Source organism: Taudactylus pleione, unplaced genomic scaffold (genome assembly GCF_031769625.1).
Source record: "Taudactylus pleione unplaced genomic scaffold, aTauple2 ptg000019l, whole genome shotgun sequence".
Lineage (NCBI taxonomy): Eukaryota > Metazoa > Chordata > Amphibia > Anura > Myobatrachidae > Taudactylus > Taudactylus pleione.
In genome coordinates, this window is record NW_028284421.1 from 21800438 (window position 1) to 21821133 (window position 20696).

Below are 20696 nucleotides of genomic sequence, written 5' to 3' on the forward strand. Positions count from 1 at the left end.
CTTTTGTATTGGTCAACAGACCAGAAATAAAAACAAAAATTTAAAAAAATATTTTTTTAAGAAGTTAATGAGTTTCTTTTGGAAGGTATAAGCTCCGACCATGTTATACTCTAGGCCAGTGGATCCCACCCTGAGTGCTGTGGTACCCTGGGGTGAGGCGGGGTGTCTCAGGCTGGTGTTCCAGGGCCAAATCAAATTATTTATGGTCCATGTGATAGACAAAACCAGTACTGATGGCTACTAACTATAAAATGTGGACAGGCAGAAAGTCAACCCTGTACACCGCCACCTAACTGAACCTAGGAATGACAAGCAAGCACAATTTACTTTAATTTTTGCAGAAGCTTTTGGCCTAGGGGTGCCATGAAAAAAATGCTGATACTATAGGGTGCCATGTTTCAAAAGTTTTGGAACCACTGCTCTAGGCAGTCAGATATTGCAACAAAACTGATGTGTTCCACCTTTTCCTCTCCATTGTAATAAACTACAAAGGGGTGTATTGTGACATGTTCGCTAGCCCAATGCTAACTCTGGGCTTCGTCCTGTACAACAATTGTGTAATTTTCCCATAAAAATCTAAATTTACTACAGCCATTCCCAAAGTTTTGAGTGACACAAGTATTGGTTTAAACAAAGCTTGCTGCTTGTGTTTTTAGACACTGTCAGTTAAAGTGCCCATACACGGTGCGATGCACCGTGTAGGGCGACTGCCAATCCGTCGGCAGACTGATCGTGCTGTCACTGCCGGCAGTCGTGTGGTCCCCGCAGACCGCACGTTATGGCGGCTCCCCCTCCTTCTGAATGGGATCATACATCTCATCCCAGATCAGATGAACATGCAGGCAGACCTGGGGATGCGATTTACGATCCCGCGGAAGTCTGCAGCATGAGAACAGGTACGATATCATTCTCATACACTGCACAATATAGCACTTGCATCGTGCCGTGTATGGGGGCCTTTACTATGGTATACTGAAGTAAAATTACAAGCATTTCTCCATCCACCAGGGGACACTGGAGCCGCAGTACAATGTGGTATAAGAGTGGGTTAACCGGGAGCTGGCACCTTTAAATAAAATACTAATGGTATCAGGGTCAGTCTAAAAAAAGTGTGCCTGAGAGATGGACACATGCCTCCTTAGGGCTCTGTTTAACAAGAAAAGTATCTTCAAGCAGCAAGAAGACGCAGCCCACTGCCCCTGCCTGTCTGTGCCGATGGAGCTGCCGGGGAGACCTCACAGCTGCTGCATGCGGTTTGCGCTGAGGTCTCCTGCTACAGACCCATCAGTCTCTGGCGAGCCCAAAGACGCGCTGTATGCAGTGCACGTCGCGGGCTCCCGTAGCACATGTCTGCCGCCGGCAGCACAGGAAGGGCTAAGGTTATTGCTCCCTGGCTCTCTGGTTAGCAGAGGAGCCAGGACAAAACTTTAGGCGGGCATACAGTGCAATCTGAGCATGCCATAGTGGGGGGGCGGAGTCTAAGTATCCCTTCTGCTCCTGCCTCCCAGCAGCCTCAGCGCTTCCAGAAGAAAGCTGGTGGCCATTTTAACAGCCTGCACAGTCTCCACATTTGTAGTGCCGTCAGGAGTCAGGCTAGTACTGTGTATCGCCACTTGCAATTTATTGTAATCAGCACTATTCAGTTAGCGCTGCAGGGATCAGTTTATCTCCCTCTATGACCTTTTCAGTCAAGGTCTCAGTTGGTGTGATTGCATAATCTTACTGTTGCAAATCTTACTGTGTGTGTGTGTGTGTGTGTGTGTGTGGTACACTATAGACATGGCTAGCAAGGGGTCTAAAGCTGGCCAAAAATAATTTTCTTGCAAAACTTGTGGTGAGATTGACACAGGGACAGTCTAATGCTTCTTGCTGTGTGACAAATGTATGTCTCAGCCTCAAGCTACTGATCATGCAATTCAGCCTGTGGTCTGGTCAATTGACATCAGTTATATCAAATCTGTCATCAGAGCTGGAAGCGGCTCACAAAGACAGGGAGAGGCTAAAACTGAAAGCAGCTGAACCAGATTGGGCTCGCTCACTGGGCCAGATCTGTTGAGGGACTTACAAAAGCAATGTCCCAGGCCCCTCCTGCATCATCTTCTACTCTGGTCCTTAGTAAGATATTGATTCATAACCCCTTACGCTGGGATGAATCGGAGGAAGAGGAGATGCAGGACCCTGAAGAGGGTGAGGTTCAAGTAGAGGAGGTTCACATTCATGAAGACCCTGAACCTTCATCTCAGCGCGTAGATGCTTTAGTTACTGCAGTACGCCAGGTCTTACATGTAGAAGATTTAGAGGTAACTGCTAAACAGTCTATCTTCGGTAAGATTTAAACAGTCTTCACTTTCCAGCTTCTGAAGAGCTGGATGATCTTTCCTCCGCATGGAAACACCCAAATAAGAAATTTCAAATTTCTAAGAAATCTTATTACCCCTTTCCGCCTGACAGTAGGAGATTATGTGAAACTCCTCCAGCACTGGACCTGTCAGTAGCCCGTCTTTCCAAGAAGACTGCTTCCGGTGCCTGGCTCTATTTTCTTAAAGGAAACCTCTGACAGGAAGCTGGAACACACATTAAAATCCTTATATACAGTAGCAGGGGTTTTGATGTGTCCAGCACTAGTTAGTAGTTGGGTGAATAAGGCCATTGAGGCCTGGGCTATGCATCTGGCGGAGGGGATTAAGACCGGAACGCAAATTAACCTAATTCAGTTAGCCGAACAGATTGCAGAATCGGTTGCATTCCTTGGAGAAGCGTCTAAGGACATTTGTAGTCTATCCACCAGATCTTCATCATTAGCTAGATCACCTAGAAGAGCTCTGTAGCTGCGTCAATGGCAAGCAGAGTCTAAGAGCAGTAGAGGCCCTTCCTTTTACTGAGGAGGTACTTCTTGGCTTGGAATTAACTAAGTGGAAGCTTGCAAGCTACAGGTGGGAAATCCACTTACCTACCATCTGCAGCTCCTCCTCCTACTAGAAGACCCTCAGCAGGCCCTTCCTTTTGGTCCTTTCGTGCCCCTGGGAAATTTAGAGGGCGTTCCAGAGGAGCTCCAGCCTTCTCCAGGGGTTCCAGAGGCTGCGGTAGAGCCTCAGCATCAGCTGCCTGAAGCTCGCCGCAAGACAAAGCAGCTGCAAAACCTGCCGCATGACGTTCTCCCTTCTCATTTGGGGGATCCCAGGGTTGGGGCTATTCTTTTGCGTTTCAAGGAGATTTGTATCCAGTCTTGCCAGGATTTCTGGGTCCGGGACATCATTATTCACAACATGAAGTTGGATTTCAAGGTCCAACCACCTTCTCGTTTTTTCAAAACCGGTTTACCTCTGGTTGCAGAAAAACAAGTAGTAATCCAAGAAGCAATACAAAAGCTGTTGTCTCAGGTAATAGTGACTATTTCGACCCACCAGAGAGGTCAGGGGTTTTATTCCAGCCTGTTTGTGGTGCCCAAGCCGGACAGCTCCATGAGGCCCATCCTCAATCTCAAGGATTTAAACCCTCATCAGTTTTCAAATTCAAGATGGAATCTCTCCAATTCGTTATAGCGGGTCTCGAGAGGAACGAGTTTCTGGTGTCCCTAGACATAAAGGATGCTTTTCTTCGTTTTGCGGTCCTAGACTCCTTTCCAAACTCAGGCCCTACCTTTTCGGTTTTTCGTCAGCACCAAGAGTGTTCACAAAAGTTATGGCAGTGATGGTGGTCCTGCTGCATTGTCAGGGGGTCATCATTGTTCCATACTTAATGATCTCTTGATCAAAGCCTCGTCGGAAGCTAGTCTGTTAAGGGACTTTCACTTAACTCAGAGTATTCTCTTGAAACACGGATGGATACTATTTCAAGAAATCCTCCCTTTTCCCTACACAACGCCTACTATTCCTGGGAATGATACTGGACACAGTGGAACAAAAAATATTCCTGCCTCAGGACAAGGCTTCCTCCATTCAGCACATGGTGCGCCTGATTTTACAACATTGCCGAGTGTCTGTACATCTGTATCCGCCTTCTTGGGAAGATGGTGGCAGCATTCGAGGCGGTCCAATATGCGAGATTTCACGCCCGTCCTTTTCAGCTAGATATCCTCTCCCAGTGGTCAGGATCCCACCTTTCTCAATCTGTCCTCTTGGCTCCTCAAACTCTAACATCCCTCATTTGGTGGTTGAATCCTTCCCACCTGCTGGTGGGAAGGAGGTTTGCGTTGTGGGATTGGATCCTCCTCACCACTGACGAAAGTCTGAGAGGGTGGGGAGCAGTGACCCTGGGGAAGCATTTTCAGGGGCACTGGACTCGGCAAGAAGCCAGACTGCCTATAAATATTCTAGAGTTGAGAGCTGTGTTTTACGCTCTCCAGTTGGTGTATCCCCTGTTGAAGGGTCAGGCAATCAGAGTTCAGTCGGACAATGCCACAACGGTGGCTTATATAAACTGGCAAGGTGGCACAAAAAGCAGAGGGAGGTGAGCAGGATTCTGCTTTGGGCAGAGGAATTCGCAGTAGCGATTTCTGCAATCTTCATCCCAGTAGTTGAAAACTGGGAGGCCGACTACCTCAGTCGGCAGAACATTCATCCAGGGGAATGGTCGCGTAATACTCAGGTATTCCAGCAACTGACTGAGGTGGGGCTGTCCACAAGCCGACCTCATGGCATCGAGGTTAAACCACCAATTACCAGTTTACTACTCCAGAACAAGTGACCCACGGGCAATGGACGCACTGACAGCTCCTTGGAAATTTCATTGCATCTACCTATTCCCTCCGTTTCCACTCATCCCCTGCTTACTTCGAAGAATCAAGCGAGAAGGAGTCAAGGTGCTCTTTGTAGCACCAGATTGGCCCAGACGAGCGTGGTACTCGCAGATACAGAATCTGTTAATAGACTAGCCGTGGCCACTGCCTCTTCAAGACTACCTTCTTCTTCAGGGGCCGTTTGTTTATCAAGACTTAAGGCGACTTTGTTTGACAGACTGGCTACTGAAAGGGCCGTCCTCAGGAAAAGGGTATTCAGTCTAGTGCAGTGGTTCTCAAACTGTCCTCAGGACCCCCACACAGTTCACGTTTTGCAGGTCACCCAGCAGGTGCACATGTGTAATTAGTGCTCACTGACACATTTTAAAGGTCTACAGGTATAGCTAATTTCACTTGATTCAGTGTGGAGACATGGGAAAACATGCACTGTTTGGGGTCCTGAGGAAAGAGTTTGAGAACCTGTGGTCTTGTGTGATTCCTACTATGATTCGGGCTAGGAAAGAAGTCTCTTCTCAACACTACTACCGCCTATGGAAAACATATGTTGCTTGGTGCGAGAGACTTAATTCTCCTACGTCAGTCTTTAAGGTATCACGTCTCCATCTTTTTCTTCAGGCTGGTCTAACACCAGGCATTTGTCTTGGTTTATTAAAGGTACAGGTATCCGTGTTGTCAATTTTCTTGCAAAGGAAATTAGACTTGCTACCGGATATTCAAACTTTTCTCCAATGAGTTGTCTGGATTCTGCCTCCTTTCGTACCTCCCACTGCACCATGGGATTTAGATTTGGTGTTGGCCTTCCTCCAGTCTGAAACTTTCAAGCCATTGCAGAGGGTGGAGATAAAGTACTTAACCTGGAAGGTGGTTCTGCTGTTGACACTTGCTTCAACAAGGCATGTCAAAACTCAGTACTTTATCATGTTGCCCTCCTTGCCTAATTTTAAACTTAATGTAATGGTCAAAAGCCTTTGACACTTATGAAATGCTTGTAATTTTACTTCAGTAAACCATAGTAACATCTGACAAAAGTCTAAACACTGAAGCAACAAACTTTGTGAAAACCAATACTTGTCATTCTCACCTTTTTCGGGTTATTAATGAATGATTGCTGCTTTGCAATAAAATCATGTCTGACTAGGAGAGCCAATCTGTCGCAAAATAGATTATAAAATCTGACTATCTGTAAACGTTTCAAGGTTGCAGTGATCAAAAGATACCCATTGGCGAAAGGTGACCTCTTCTATGAGGTTTTCTTCAAAAGCCTTTTCTAGAATGCTGCGCATCCCAGCATCTCCAGGGCAAAATTATCCTTTATTTATATGGCACCACAAAGGTTGCACAGAGCCCTACACAGTACATAAATGAGCACACAAGAAAAACCTTTAATAATACAAAACCATGCAGGACAAGGACATTGTTACTGACGCCCTGCTGCTTGCGTTATGCAGCTATGTTTATAAACCAAGTGTTAGGTGCCAATTGGGGAATTGGGAGTAAATTATAGTATAAGTAGGGGCAAGAGAAGCATGTGAGACTAGAACCCTGCTCATGAGAGCTTACATTCTAAAGGGCTGGGGTGACAGATGGGGTAAATGGTGATGGAGCACGGAACAGTGGTTTAAAGTAGATGCTGTGGAATGTGTTTAAGATGACCTGATATGTCAAAATTAAGTCCTTCGTTCATCTATCTCTGACAAAAAAATAGGTTTTGTTTACATGAGACAAATGAGAGTGCAACAACTTTGTTTTGTATATCTTCAGGGTCCATAGGCTTCACAGGGAGACATTGGGGTGTAGGTGGTGGATCAGGAATTTGGGCACCATGCAGTTAGCTTTACAGCTCCCAGGATGCACTGGTTCACTCTCCCTATACCCCGAGCCAAAGGCACCTCTGTTTTTGTTGGTGCCCAGCCGGAGTCTGTCACCATTCCGCTGGGGGCTGCTCAGGCAGCCCTAAAATTTTATTTAGATTTTTCTTTTCTTTTTTTTTTCTGCCCATAGGATGTCTGCGCTGCAGCTCTGGCACCGCAACTCCGATTTAGGCGGGCAATCTGGGGTCCTTGCTAGCAGGCCCAGTGGACGGACCCAGACTGGGTCGATGGGACAGGTAAGGCGGGGTCACCACTTGCGGTGACCCGCGTGATAGTAGTCATATTTCCGGTCTCTGGACAGACCGGAGGTGTCGAGTAGATGCAGGCTCTAGCCACCACGCTCCACTAGGGTACAGATGGTGCGGGAACCAGTGTCCCAGTGGGTAAATTGGCATGGGGAAGTCAGCTTCCCCATTAAAGTGGCCCCCTCAGCTCAGGGCGCCATTCCCCAGAGGTCTTTCTTCTCTGAGCTGTTCTCCCTCAGCCACGCCCCCTCTGAGGTGTACGGATGGATTTTCTTTCAGTGGCAGTCGCAGTTTCAGGGTAATGCGAGGTCTGATCCCCCTACATACCTCTCCCCGGAATCAGTGTGTGTGTGGCGCTATAGCCTACCAGACAGTCTGTGTAGTTGATTGCAGTGCCAATTTGCAGTTGTATTTCTGCATTGTATGTGACTTATGCTAGACTTATGCTAGCAGTGCCTATCTGTCTATTTTCTACTGTCAGCATATATCTACCTTTTTTCTAATTCTGCCCTAACATACAGGTGTAGTCATGGGGTTTCCTACCCCTCACATCTATAAAACATATTTTTGAGGTTGGTCACATACAGTTGTGCGTTGCACTATGCCATATTCCACCTGTGTGCTCCTACAGCTTATCCAAGCATCAGAAAGGACCAGTATATTGCATTTCTACAGTATCCTACATATTCAGTGGTTGCATTTTACCCAGTGCCATATTGTGTCATATTGCTCTATTTATCCTTGCCCCTGCCAGACATATTTGCAGACTTCTGCACCCATTCTGCTATCATGCAGATTATGTGCTTCAGGTTTTGTTGAAGATTTGGTACAGGATGTTAGGTGTTTTAATTCACCAGGTACATCAAACCCCCCTCCAGCACCTGTACAGGAGCCCCCTTGGGCTACCTTCTCTCAGGTCCTGGCCTCCATTGCGAGCCGCTTAGCAGTTCTGGCTGGTTTTTTTTCCCCCTGTGGGGTTATCACAGCACACCGGTATTCCCCCACAGGGATTACAACAACTGATTCCAAGTATACAAACTCCTCCTGTTCCTCCACCATTGGTAGATGTTATCTCTACTTCAGTGCAGAGCCTGGCGGCCTCATCTACTGCCATTCAAACCATGCTGCAGGGATAAAAACCCCTGAAGCCTGTTAAATGTACACAGTTCACACAACTATCTGAGTCTGAGATGTCATCTGACAGATTGCTGATGCCTCTAACCCAGACTCTCCGGAAGAGGTGGAGACTCTCAAATTAATATTCCTGCTCTGGTGCGAGCTGCAGATCAGTCTTGGTTATAGAAGATGACAAGCCAGCCCCTTAATCCAAGAACCTTCTGTTTAAACATATAAAGGTGACTTCCGCAGAATTCCCTCTGTCGGATTAGCTAGTTGAACACATGGTTGCAGCCTGGTAAGAGGTATCAACCTCAGAGGCGTTTAGCCTCATGTTACCCATTTCTTGAGGCTCATTATAAAAATGGGAATCTCCCACTGCGTTGGATTCCCATGTTACATGTTTAATCAAGAGTGCTACGTTACCTATGCCTTCCATTTCTTCCTTAAAGGTTCCTACAGATAGGAAAGTGGAAACATGCCTGAAATCTATATAGTCTTTCAGGAGCTGTTGCCTACCCATCCATGGCTATTTCATGGGTGGCAAAAGCAATAGGGAGCTGGGCCAATGCACTTGGACTCATTTCCCTCAGAAGCTCCTGAGGATCAGGTGTCATTGGTTGGTCACATTCGAGATGCAGCTGCATATATTGGAGAGGCTACACTAGATGCCAGTCTACTGACCTCCAGAGTTGAGGCCGTGCCTGCTCGCCGTTCCCTATGGCTGCGCTCTTGTAGGGCGGATGCTGATTCGAAGAAAGGCCTGGAAGGCTTACCCTACAATGGGGAGGTCTTGTTTGGCCCAGACCTAGACCAGATTGAAGAAGCAGATGCTGAAGGCAGAAATGCAGATTTCGATGCTAACAAAGCCTAAAACCTCTCCTTTTAGGTCGTTTCGTCCCCAAAGAAAACCCAAAGGAACAGTTCTTTCCTAGACTGTCAGCTGCTAAGAAGGTTTCCAAACCTAACAAACAGGCCTGGAGCACAAGACACCCTGCTTCTAAACTAGAGGATAAACCCTCTGCCTGACTGGATGGGCCTCCCTCTGGGGGACACCTGAGTGGGAGGCAGACCTCTTCAGTTCGCCCAGTTCTGGTGTCAAGCCACCACGGATACTTTGGTAAGAAGTGGTCTCACGGGTGCGCCCTTTCATTTCGTCTACAGCCTCCCCACCAGTTTTTCTGTACAGGCCCTCGTTCAGACACGAACAAGTCCTTGCAGATTCAGAAAGCCATACAGTCCCTGCTACAAGCAGGGGTAATTGTGCCAGTCCCACTATCTGTTTTCTACTCTTTCTGGTTCAGAAGCCGAATGGATTTAATCTGCCTATCCTCAAATCCCTGAACAAATTCCTCAGTGTGCCAAGATTCAGGATGGAAACCAATCATACTGGCTATGGAACCTGGGGACTTTAGTGGACATTCAGGACTCGTACCTAGAACACCCTCTCAACAGCGTTATCTCTGGTTTGCTACTGTATACTACAGCAACACTTCCAATGTCGGGCTCTGCTCTTTGGCCTGTCCATGGCGCCGTGGGTATTTACCAAAGTTATGGCCATCATGGAGGCCCATCTGCGGAGTCGGGGTGTCTGCTGCTACCATATTTGGACGACCTATTAGCGAGCTTTCCAGAGGTGCTGCAACTAACAATTGCCTTTCGACAAGCACATGGGTGGTTAATCAATTGGAAAAAGTCCTCCCTGAATCCCTCACAAAGGATGATTCATCTGGGGGCCCTGCTTGATTCTCAGCAGCAGAGAATCTTTCTGATGTCAGACAAGATTTCCAAATTACAACTACGAGTACGCAGATGCCTCCGCAGTCACAAAGTGTCAATCCACTCAGCGATGCAGGTCCTGGGATCCATGGTGTCAACCTTCGACTTGGTGGAATACGCTCAGTTTCATTCCAGGCCTCTGCAAAGGCTGATCCCCCCTCTAGGTGGAACGGATTCCCCCATCGGAGCAAAGATCAGACAATGGTGCTTTCTCCAGAGGTGCATCTGTCTGTCTTGGTGGCTACTAACCTCTCATCTAATCAGGGGCTGCCCCTTTTGGATCCCGAACTGGGTGCTCCCAACGGACGCCAGTCTCCAGGGCTGGGGCGCAGTGACCAGTCCACACTCCTTTTCAGGGCCGTTGGTCAGCGGTTGAAGCAACCCTGCCAATAAACCTATTGGAACTTCGGGTGGCTTACAGGGCCCTCAAGCTGGCCAAACATACTTCCGGGGAAACCCGTGCAAGTTCAGTCCGACAACACCACGACTGTGGCTTACATCAACCATCAAGGAGGCACTCTTAAGTCGGGCAGCAATGACAGAAGTCACGCATTCTGACATGGGCCTAGGGTCACCTCCCGGCCATTTCTGCAGTATATTCATACCGGTAGTTCTTAATTGGGAAGCAGGCTTCCTCAGCAGTCACAACGTGCATCCCGGGGAATGGTCTCTTCACCAAGGTGTTTCAACTCCTAATGGACAAATTGGGCCTCCCAGAGGTGGCCCTCCATGCCTCCTGACACTATCACAAATTGCCAATGTACTGGTCCAGAACAAGATGCCAGGGCAACCTTGGTGGATGCTCTCAGTGAAGTGGACATTCCAGCTTGCGCATCTGTTTCCTCCAGTCTCCCTTCTTCGAGTTCTTTGGAAGTTCAAACAAGATGGAGGCACTGTCCTGCTGGTGGCTCCATCTTGGCCCAGATGTCATTGGTACTCAGATATTCAAAGTCTCTCCATCGACACTCCGTTCCTGTTGCCTCAACGTCCGGACCTGATGTATCAGGGTCCTTGCCTTTATCCGGACCTGGATCGTCTGTCTTTGACTGTGTGGCTCTTGAGCGGTCCAAGGGATTCTCTAGCTCTGTCATCCACACGATGCTTAGAGTGCATAAGCCAGCTACTGCTAGGATCTACCACAGAGTGTGGCGTACATATTTCCAGTGGTGTAGTCCCAGAGATTACGCTCCCCAGGTGTTTCGGATTTCCAGAGCCCTGGCCTTCCTTCAAGCTGGATTAGACCTTTGCCTCCGCCTGGCCTCAAAGCTGCTGGACATCCGCACCTTCCAGTGTGTCCTCCAGATTCAACCTCCCTTTGTCCCCCCCCCCCCCCCAGAGGCTCCTTGGGATTTGGCAGTAGTTCTTCGGGCCTTTCAGGGTCCTCCATTTGAACCCCTGGATTCTGTGGAGTTCAAGTGGCTCACAGCAGACTTTCTTCTGGCTATAGTGTCCACCAGAAGGGTCAGATATAGGGGCGCTCTTCTCACTCCCCCTTTTCTAATATTTCACAAGGATTCACCCTGGGTTTCTTCCTAAGGTTGTTTCTAGTTTCCACATTAATGAGGAAATTATAGCCCCGGCCTTTCAATCACCAGACCTTTCGCAAGGTGAGGCCTCATTGGATGTGGTCTGCGCCCCCCCAAGATTTGTGGACCGTGCAAATTCCCACCAGATATCAGATTCCTTTTTTGTGCTATATGGATTTCACAAAGGATTGCCAGCCAGTAAGCATTGGCTAGATGGCTTCTTATGACTATCTTGCACGCTTACTCGCAGGCAGGCCTTCCTGTTCCGGCTTCTGTTACTGCTCATTCTGCTGTCTGTGGGTCCCTCATGGGCAGCTCGCCGTGGCGCCTCTGTTCAGCTTTGTAAGGCGGCCATGTGGTCTTCTGTCCAGACATTTTCTAAGGTTCTGTGCCTTTGATACCTTCACATCTCGGGATGCCTCCTTTTGGGCACCGGATTCTCTTCTCAGCACAGGAGCGTCCCCACACTCCAAAGGATTGCTTTGGGATATCCCCAAGGTCTCCCTGTGGAGCCTATGGACCCTGAAGAAGAAAATTAGTTATAAGAACTTACCTTAACTAACTTCGAAGTCCACAGGGCACCCACCCTGATTCACCTGGCTTCAGATGGGTTTTTGTTTCTTGTCACTGTTTTCCATCTCCTCCTCTGTGTGATTCTTGTGTGTACCAGTCTGCCTTCTCTCTTCTATCCTCCTCTGACCTTTTGGCTGGTCACTAACTGAGGTGCCTTTTGGCTTGGGGGCGGGGTATAGGGAGAGTGAACCAGTGCATACTGGGAGCTGTAAAGCTTTAACTGCATGGTGCCTGGATAGCTGATCCACCACCTACACCCCATGGTCTCCCTGTGGACCTTATGGACTTTGAAGAAAGAGCAAACATAGTAAGTTCTTACCATAACTCTATCTGTTAAATTTTAGAGTCTAAATACATCCATCTAAAAGTGCAGCAGTTATGGGACAGCCTCGCCATCCCAATAGTGAATACTTTAGTCCCAGCTGCTGGATGCTATGCCATGCTCCTGTGAGTGGGTGCTTCTCACATGCTAGACCTACCCACAAAGGGGTGCAGCTATGCCCTACATGCTGTAGTCCCACATGTTGCTGTACCCTGGCCCAAAATTTCTCTTGGCAGCCCTGGAAGTGACAGCAGAGACGGGAGGAAATGGGGCTTAGTAGTTTGCTAGCAAGGCCAGGGAGGGAGGGAGGGAGGAAGGTGGTTGAGAGTGGGGGAAAGAAGCAGAGGGTTGGAAGGGAGACTGAGGAGAGAAAAAAGGGAACAGCAAAAGGGGGAGGATAGGGATGGAAAAGTACATTAATACTGTTTTAACTAGACCTTGAATAAGGGGGATGGTTGATGTAAAGGTATTCAGTTTTCATCTTGCTTATTACCTTGTCTACAGCATGGAGTGGAGGCTGTGTGATGGAGTCAGTGTGGATAAAAGTAGTTAAATGTTAAAAAATACAGGCAAAAGAACAGTTCTGCTAATGTAAGAGCTCAGCTCCAAAAGTGACAGAGGTATGGGAGTAGTGAGTGCTGGAATTGTTTAAAATAAAGAGTGTTTAAAGTGGATAGATGTGATGCAATGGAAAAAGCAATACAAACAGGATTTTAAGCAGTATGAAGGCAAAAATTACAATGTACAGAGCCAATCCAGTCGGGTGTTTTGAACAAGAGCAATCTGAGCAGCACGTAGATAGGGAAGTACTTGTAATGTCCAAGCAGGGAGTGCAGTAAGTAGTTTCCTATGCATACAGCAGCTGTTAGTGATGGTGAATTAGCTAATTCACATAAATGTTGCTTGATGTCCTTCAGAAAGTGATCTGGCTTTGAGGATGTTCATCAGTTTTCCTCCAGCTTAACTCGAGGCCCCCATAAATCAGATTGATTGCAGCAGTCGTGCAATTCTGCAATCGATTGTGTATAAAAATCTTTCCCTTTTTCAATAGATTGATTGCCGCAATCGTGCAATTTGCAATCTGATTATAAGTGCAAGTACAATTTGATCACCAAGACTAAAGGCCCCCATACATCAAACACTTTTCATCTAACACTACTGATCAGTTGGGCTGCTATAGTCAATGTACATTCACTCATGTTGCAATCTGTATTTGCAGGATTGCATAGCATTTTGCAAAGGAGTGTTTGTGTTCAATTCGCCATACTTTTAGTTGTTTCGTCATATAATTGGAACTAAAAGAAGGCCCTGTCTTTGTTTTTTTCAAACTTCGTATGAAAAAAAACTCCTATCTTAAATTTTGACATAGTTAAAAATAATTGGTTCAAACATTAGTATAGACTATTTCCAAAAATGTGTTCGACTTTTTTTGTCGACTCTTCGAGGTAACCATGATCAAAAATTTCAGTTTTAATTTGGATATTTTTTTTTTCCCTCACAAAGCCTATTGTTTGTTTATAGGAAAGGGCATAAACTCAGTAAAATGACACCATTCCCACCTCTACTACATACTGTGTATATACTCTCCATATACCAAATTTGAACAAAATCTGAGCTGGTGAGGTAAAATTATAAGTGTTTGACACTGAATGGCCCAGACCTTAAGCTGTGTAAGATGCATACTTTATTAGCCAGATAACTTAACGCAATAGAAGTTTCCTAATGTAATAGCATGTCCCATATTGGTGTCTTGATCACTGATGTAATAAGACCTTATTTGCTTTTCAGTAGGTCATTTAATTTGTAGTAAACTATCTTTCCAATACTAACGCGCTGCCTTGCAAATATTACTTCTTACTGCATCTTAACATGGCTTTGGTATGGCTGCAATAACTTTTGTAGGCCATAGTTATTAGTAATAAGTAAAGTGGCCAGTTGTCTCTTCCATTCAAGGTTTTTACCTATAGTTTATTGTTGCAGGCTACGTGTATTTGGTGTTTGAGTCTGAAAAATCAGTCCGTGCTCTACTTCAAGCCTGCACTCAAGACTTGTTAAGCCAGGATGGACTGAGTGAGCACTACTTCAAAATGTCAAGTCGTAGGATGCGCTGCAAGGAGGTACAATTAGGAGCACTGTTAGTACTTCATCGTCTTAACCAAAGTACCAGCAGATGGGTAGACCAGTCAAGTAAAAATTAAGCAGTTTTGAACGACCATAGTTGTATCTGAAAACTGTTGTAAATGCCTAGTTATGCCTGTTAACTTTGCTTCATTAGTTGACTTTTATAGTTCTGAACCATTGACATTTTGAATCTTGGAATGGTCTTTAAAATCTGCTGTTAAAATAGTGTTGGTACATCCTTGAAATGGTTACTAATTAAGAGTTGTAAAGTTTAGTAAACCTGCAATACCAGTAGCTGTTGCTTGATTACTGATGGGTAATCACCTACTTACAAACTGGCCAAAAGTCACTCCGATAAGGAACAATTTGTTCCATAGGGGTCTATTTGATAAAATGCTGGAGAAATATTTCTAGTTTTTCTGGTGAAAGCTTGAAAAAAAACCTTTCTTCAGGGTCCATAGCGCTCCACAGGGAGACCTTGGGGTGTAGGTGGTAGTTGAGGACCGGCCATCATGCAATTAAAGCTTTCAGCTCCTGGGATGCATTGCTCCAATCTCCTATACCCCAAGCCACCTCAGTTTCGTCTGTGCCTGGCCAGTGTTGGGTCACCATTATACAGTGGGCTGCTTAGGCATCCCAAATAGTTTTTTATTTTTGTTAGTACTTACTGAGCATGCAGCAGCAGACTGTCCACCCTCCGGGTGCCACGCCAGCTACGACTCGGGATTTCGGTGGGCATCCTGCAGTACTCGCTAGCCAGCACTGATGATAGACCCAGACACAAGGGAACAGGTAGGACGGGTCATCGCTCGCGGTGACCCATGGAGTGGCACTTACCTCCGGTCTCCACTCTCAGCGCCTCCGGTCTGTTTAATCTTGATTTAAATAATCCTTTAAATCAAAACGTTAAACTGCAACTTTTGCTTAGAGATGTGTAGGTTGGGGGCATCCATGAAACCATTTGCACCATACATGTTGAAGTGGACACTTTACGCCAAGTATCTCCTCTAGCCTGGTGAATGTCCTATTCAGCTCAACTTCAGTTGGACACTTCTGGAGTAAATCTTCTGAAGCAGATGTTCACTGCAGTTTCATCAAGTGCAGTAATTGAAAGGATTTTTTAACATAGTTTTGTACAATCCAAAACACCCAACAGATTGGGAAATGAAAAAGCTGCGAAGCTGGTTGCGTGCTACAGAGCCCCTTCTGTTGAAGACTTAGACAAAGACATGTACGTGTGACTCAAACAACTGATTTTGTTACTATTCTCACTTCAAATATTATTCATGTATTACTAAAACAAGGTGTAAACATCCAAAATGAAAGTTTACTTTTTTTTTTTTTAAATCCCAAGAAATCTGATTTAAATAAAAAAAAAATCTGATTTTTATGCAACCCTAGATTTGATGCAAGATGGGTTACGTGCTAAGTGTTAAACTTCACTAGCCCATCAGACTCCAGCTCCTGCACAAGAGCCCCCATGGCTTTATTTTGTCAGGTGCTGGCTACTATTGGGGACCACATAGCTGTACTGGCTGTATATCTCCCCCTCGGGTTGCTACAACAGGTTCAGGCTATACAGGTACAGAGTCTGGTGTCTACCTCTACAGCCTTTCAAAATTTGTTGCTAGGTGAGATGGCCCCACCCAGTAGGACTTCTAAGCGTCCTGTGTTATCCACAGTCTGCGCAGCTCACAGAGATCAGCGTCTTCTGCCTCCTCAGAATCTAACACTGACTCCTCTCCAAGGAAGAGTCAGTCAAAAATTAATATTCCTGCTTTGGTGAGAGCTATTAGATTCATCTTATAGAAGACCAACCAGCCCCTAAATCAAAGCACCCACTGTTTAAACAGTGGTTTCAGTAGAATTCCCTCCATCGGATCAACTAGCTGAACACATGGCAGAAGCCTGGTTAGAGGTTTCAGCTCCCAAAAAGTCTGACCACCTGTTATCAATTTCCTGTGGCTCTTTGTTCAAAATGGGAGACTCCGCCCTGCAGTGAATTCACGTGTTACCCGCTTTATTAAGAGTGATGCGTTGCCTATCCCTACAGTATCCTCTTTGAAGGACCCTGCAGATAGATTTAAGGAAAGTTTGAGCCTTTCTATGTACTCTTTCAGGGGCTGTTGCTCGTCTGACCATGGCATGGGTGGCTAAAGCTATAGAGCTGGACTGACTCACTTGAAGACTTTTCCCTCAGATGCTTCTAGGGATCAGATGTCTCATAGCTCACATACAAGATGCAGCTTCCTATATTGGAGAAGCGACATTGGATACCAGTCTCATAACCTCGAGTCTCAGCCATGGCGGTGTCTGCCTGCCGTACCCTGTGGCTAAGCTCATGGAAGGCACATGCGGATTCCAAGAAGGGCCTATAAGTATTGCCCTCCAACAGGGAGATCTTGTTTGGCCCAGTCAAGTGTCATTACACTCTGTAATGTGGGTTCTGGAATCCAGGGTGTCTACCTTCGGAAGGGTGGATTATACTCCGTTCCATTCCAGGCCTTTGCAAAACTGATCCTATCCAGATTGAACAGTGATGCGATGGAGAAACCCGTTCCGACGATGATGCTCTCTCCGGAGGTGCATCTTTCTCTATCTGGGTGGCTATGGCCATCTCAACTAGGGTAATCCTTATTACTGACGCCAGTCTCTGGAGCGCAGTGACCGGTCCGCACTCCTTTTCGGGGCAGTTGGACCTCTGTCGATTCTGCCCTGTCAATCAACTTGTCCCTCCTGTGGTGCATTGGGATTTGGCTGTTGTCCTTAGGGCCCTCCATTTGAACCCCTGGACTCTGGATCTCAAATGACTTACAGCAAAGACTTTTTGTTTTTGTTTGTTTTTTTTCTTCTGGCTCTAGCTTCCGCCAGAAGACTGTCAGACTTGGGGGCTCTTTCTTGTCCCCGATTTCTGGTTTTTCATCAGGACAGGGCGGTACTTCGGACTCTCTCTGGGTTCCTTCTTAAGGTGGCTTCTAGTTTCCACGTTAATGAGGAAATTATTGTACCGACCTTTAATTCTCCAGATCTCTCGGCAGGTGAGGCCTCATTGGATGTGGTACGTGCCCTCAGGCTTTGGACCGTACCAGTTCCCATCGGAAGTCTCCTCCTTATTCCAAAAGGCTTTGGAAAACTTTACCTTTCCAGGAAGGATACTTTATACTTTTTGGAGCAGAATTAGACCAGATTTCTGCTCTGGCAGCTTGAAAATCAGCAGGATTGCCATCTACGCCTACAGTAAAATTTAAGCAGTTTGGCTTTTGACCTCAGGGAAGAGCAAAGGAATGCGTTCCCCAAATCTGCTAGTTTTCGCAAAGCGACCAAGACCCATATTCAATTTGAGGTGAAAAGTCTGGATCCGCGATACTTTTCGCCGATGTCATTTTTGCCTGTTTTGCTTTTACCTCGTATTCAATTTGAGGCTGCCCGCCTAGGCGGAAAGTCAATGCAATGTACTAGGCGAAAATTTCGCCTATGAATAGCAGGCAGAAAAAAGTGCAGAATTGGAGTTTTGGGGTGCAACATTGCGGGAACCCCCCTGCAGCCTTCAGACAGTCCCCGAAGGTAAACTGTCCAATAAAAAACACTTAAGGACACCCCAAAAAATTACTTTGAAAAAGGGTGAAATAGTTGGGGACCCCCCCAGAGTAGAGTTCGCCAGTTTAACTTTGTACCCCAAGTATGCCCAAAGTGTTTTTTGATTGCAGGTGCTTGCAGAAGGTGGATTTTTCATGATTTTGGTTTTTTTTTTTTTTTCTTTTTCAACTTCTCTTTAGCAACTTTTAAATATGCTGACCCCCATTTTCAAGTACCCCAAATTTGCTGGGATAACTTATTTTCTGGAAAAAATACTCCTGAATACTATTCTGCATCACTTATAGAAAAACGCTATTTAGCAGCTATTGAGCCCGTTTAAAAACCCCAAATACCTTCAAGCCAAATCGAGGGTACCATAGTGAACCCTCATGTCAGAGCATCTTTTGGGTGTGTCAGGCTGATTTCCCCAAATCTGACAGTACTTTCCGCCTGTTCAAGTTTCGCCGGGTCCCGTTTTCGCGTACTTTCAAATTGAATACGGGGTAAAGCGGGCACTCGCCCGATACTTTTTTCGTGGCCCGGACTTTTTGCCTACTTTGCAGGCGGAAAAGTATCGCGGTTCGGCTCAAATGTAATACGGCTCAAAGTAGGAGGTCGGAGCCACAAACATCCAGTTTCTAAATGGGACCGCAAACCTTTGGCCTGATGGGGCGATCCCATGATGGGAGGCCGACTTCTTCAATTTGCGGATTATTTGTGTCCAAACAGATTCCTTCGGTCCAAGAAATTGCCTCTTAAGGGTATGCCCTCACTTTCAGGAGGCATCCTCCCCAGAAGCCGTTTGTTTTTTTTATTTGCACAGATGCGGTCAGGGTCTTGGCCCTTCAGGAGGCTATTCAATCTCTACTGCAGGCAAGGGTAATAATCCTGGTCCCTGTGTCACAACAGGGAAGGGGTTATTCCAATCTGTTTTTGGTTCAGAAACCAAAAGGTATTTCGCCCTATCCTGAATCTCCAAAACCCTCAACAGGTTTATCCATATTCCCAAGTTTTGTATGGAAACTCTCCGGTCAATAATTTTGGCAATGGAACCTGGGGATTTTATGGTTTCCCTGGACAGCAGTATGCATTTCTAAATGTTCCATTACGTCATACCACCAAAGATTTCTACGGTTTGCTGTTCTGCAACATTACCAATTTCAGGCACTGCCTTTTGGTCTGTCAACTGCCCCTCGGGTCTATGGCAATTATAACTGCTTACCTAAGGTGTCAGGGTATCAGAATACTTCCATATCTGGACGAACTTCTGATATTGGCACAGACTCCAGTTTTGCAACACAATCTTCAATTGACAATAGCCTGTCTACAAAGGCACAGCTGGATCATCAATTAGAAGCTGGATTCTCAGGCACAAGGAGTTTCCACCAGAGGACAAGATTACGGCCTTATCGCGGATACACAAGCAAAGGGTATCCATACTGTCAGCAATGCGGGTTAATCAGTGGTATCCACCTTCGACATGGTGGTATATGCTCAGTTCCATTCTAGGCCTCTGCAAAGATTGATTCTCTCAAGGTGGGACGGGCAGTATCCTCTAATAAGGTCCCAGAGGATCCTTCTTACTCCAGAGGTTTCTTTCTGTGGTGGCTGAAAAGACTATCTGAACAAAGGGCAGTTATTCTGGATTCCAATTGGGTGTTTCTACTTCAGGGTCCATAGGGCATCCACAGGATACCTTGGGGTATAGGCTATGGTGGCAGACATTGGGCACCTCAGTTAGTTTTCAGCCTCCCAGGATGCACTGGGGTCCTTCTCCTTTACCCAGCCCCGAGCCAAGGCAAATCAGTTTCGTAGGTACTCGGCTTTGAGTCGGATCACCATATTCAGAGGGGGGCTGTTACAGCCCTTGAAGTTTATTTTCAAGCAGCTTTGCTGTACAGCATACAGTCAACCAGATGTCTATATGCTTCACCTCGCTGGATCAGAACGCCGGTACTGATCTGGGGATGCTGGTGGGTGTCTGGGGTCGCAGCTAGCAGTGACCCCGGAGTATCCCTTACTGACTGGATTCAAGGGGTCAGGTAAGCTGCAGGGTCCCTGCCAATTCAGTCATTTAGCCCTCAAGCAGGGGGCTCCCTGGAGGCAGGCTGCGCGTGGAGCCAGGTACTGATCCTGCACTTTCCACTAGACCACCAGGGACAGCAGGCTGCAGCAGTGTGGATATGGTCCAGCATCCCAGGGGTTAATAGCATGCCAGGGGAGTGTGCCTCCCCCACTGCAGTGCCTTTCAACAGTGGTCTGGCAGGCTGTCAGCGCTTCTCCTCCTCAGTACCTCGGCTGCCACTTTCTAGGGAATGTGCAAACGCTGTTGGCATCTTGATACAGGTGGCATCACAGTCCAGGTTCCTCCAATAAGGTTATTGTGCAGCGCTGTTTCCTACCAGGCTCTGGTCTGTGTAGTTGATCACAGCGCTTGTAGTAGTGCAGGTTATTTAATTATTTCTGTGTTGTATGTGACTCTGCTAGCACTGTCTGCCTGTACTTTCACTTATGACTGTCAGCTATTTTACTATCCCTGTTCTTCCTCTGCTAAAGCCCTTGTGGTGCGGTGTTGCAGGCTATTCATTGCCTCACAGTAAACAGTTTGTGTGGGGAGTCACATACGCTCCGTTTACACATGTCGGAGTGAACGTGAACGTGAATATCCTCTTCAGCTAAAATGTACCACATGTAATGTACTGTTGGCGGAGGGAGATGTGAACGCTGAAGGTTTATGCAGGACATGTTATCTTATATCATGCCTGATTATTGTCACTGCGCCTTTGCAGGGACCACCCTGGGCTTGTTTTTATTAAGGAACTCACAACC

At 46.6% G+C, this 20696-nt stretch overlaps 1 protein-coding gene across 5 annotated transcripts in view; it reads left to right on the forward strand.

Annotated features, from left to right (window-relative positions):
• The window catches only part of CPEB1 (cytoplasmic polyadenylation element binding protein 1), a 112222-nt gene that overhangs the window by 58086 nt on the left and 33440 nt on the right, over nucleotides 1-20696 (forward strand). For all 5 annotated transcript variants that reach the window (XM_088443655.1, XM_088443669.1, XM_088443661.1 and 2 more), the window contains exon 8: nucleotides 14151-14287. In XM_088443655.1, the coding sequence (XP_088299781.1) occupies nucleotides 14151-14287 (137 nt within the window). The remainder of the gene's footprint in view (nucleotides 1-14150; nucleotides 14288-20696) is intronic.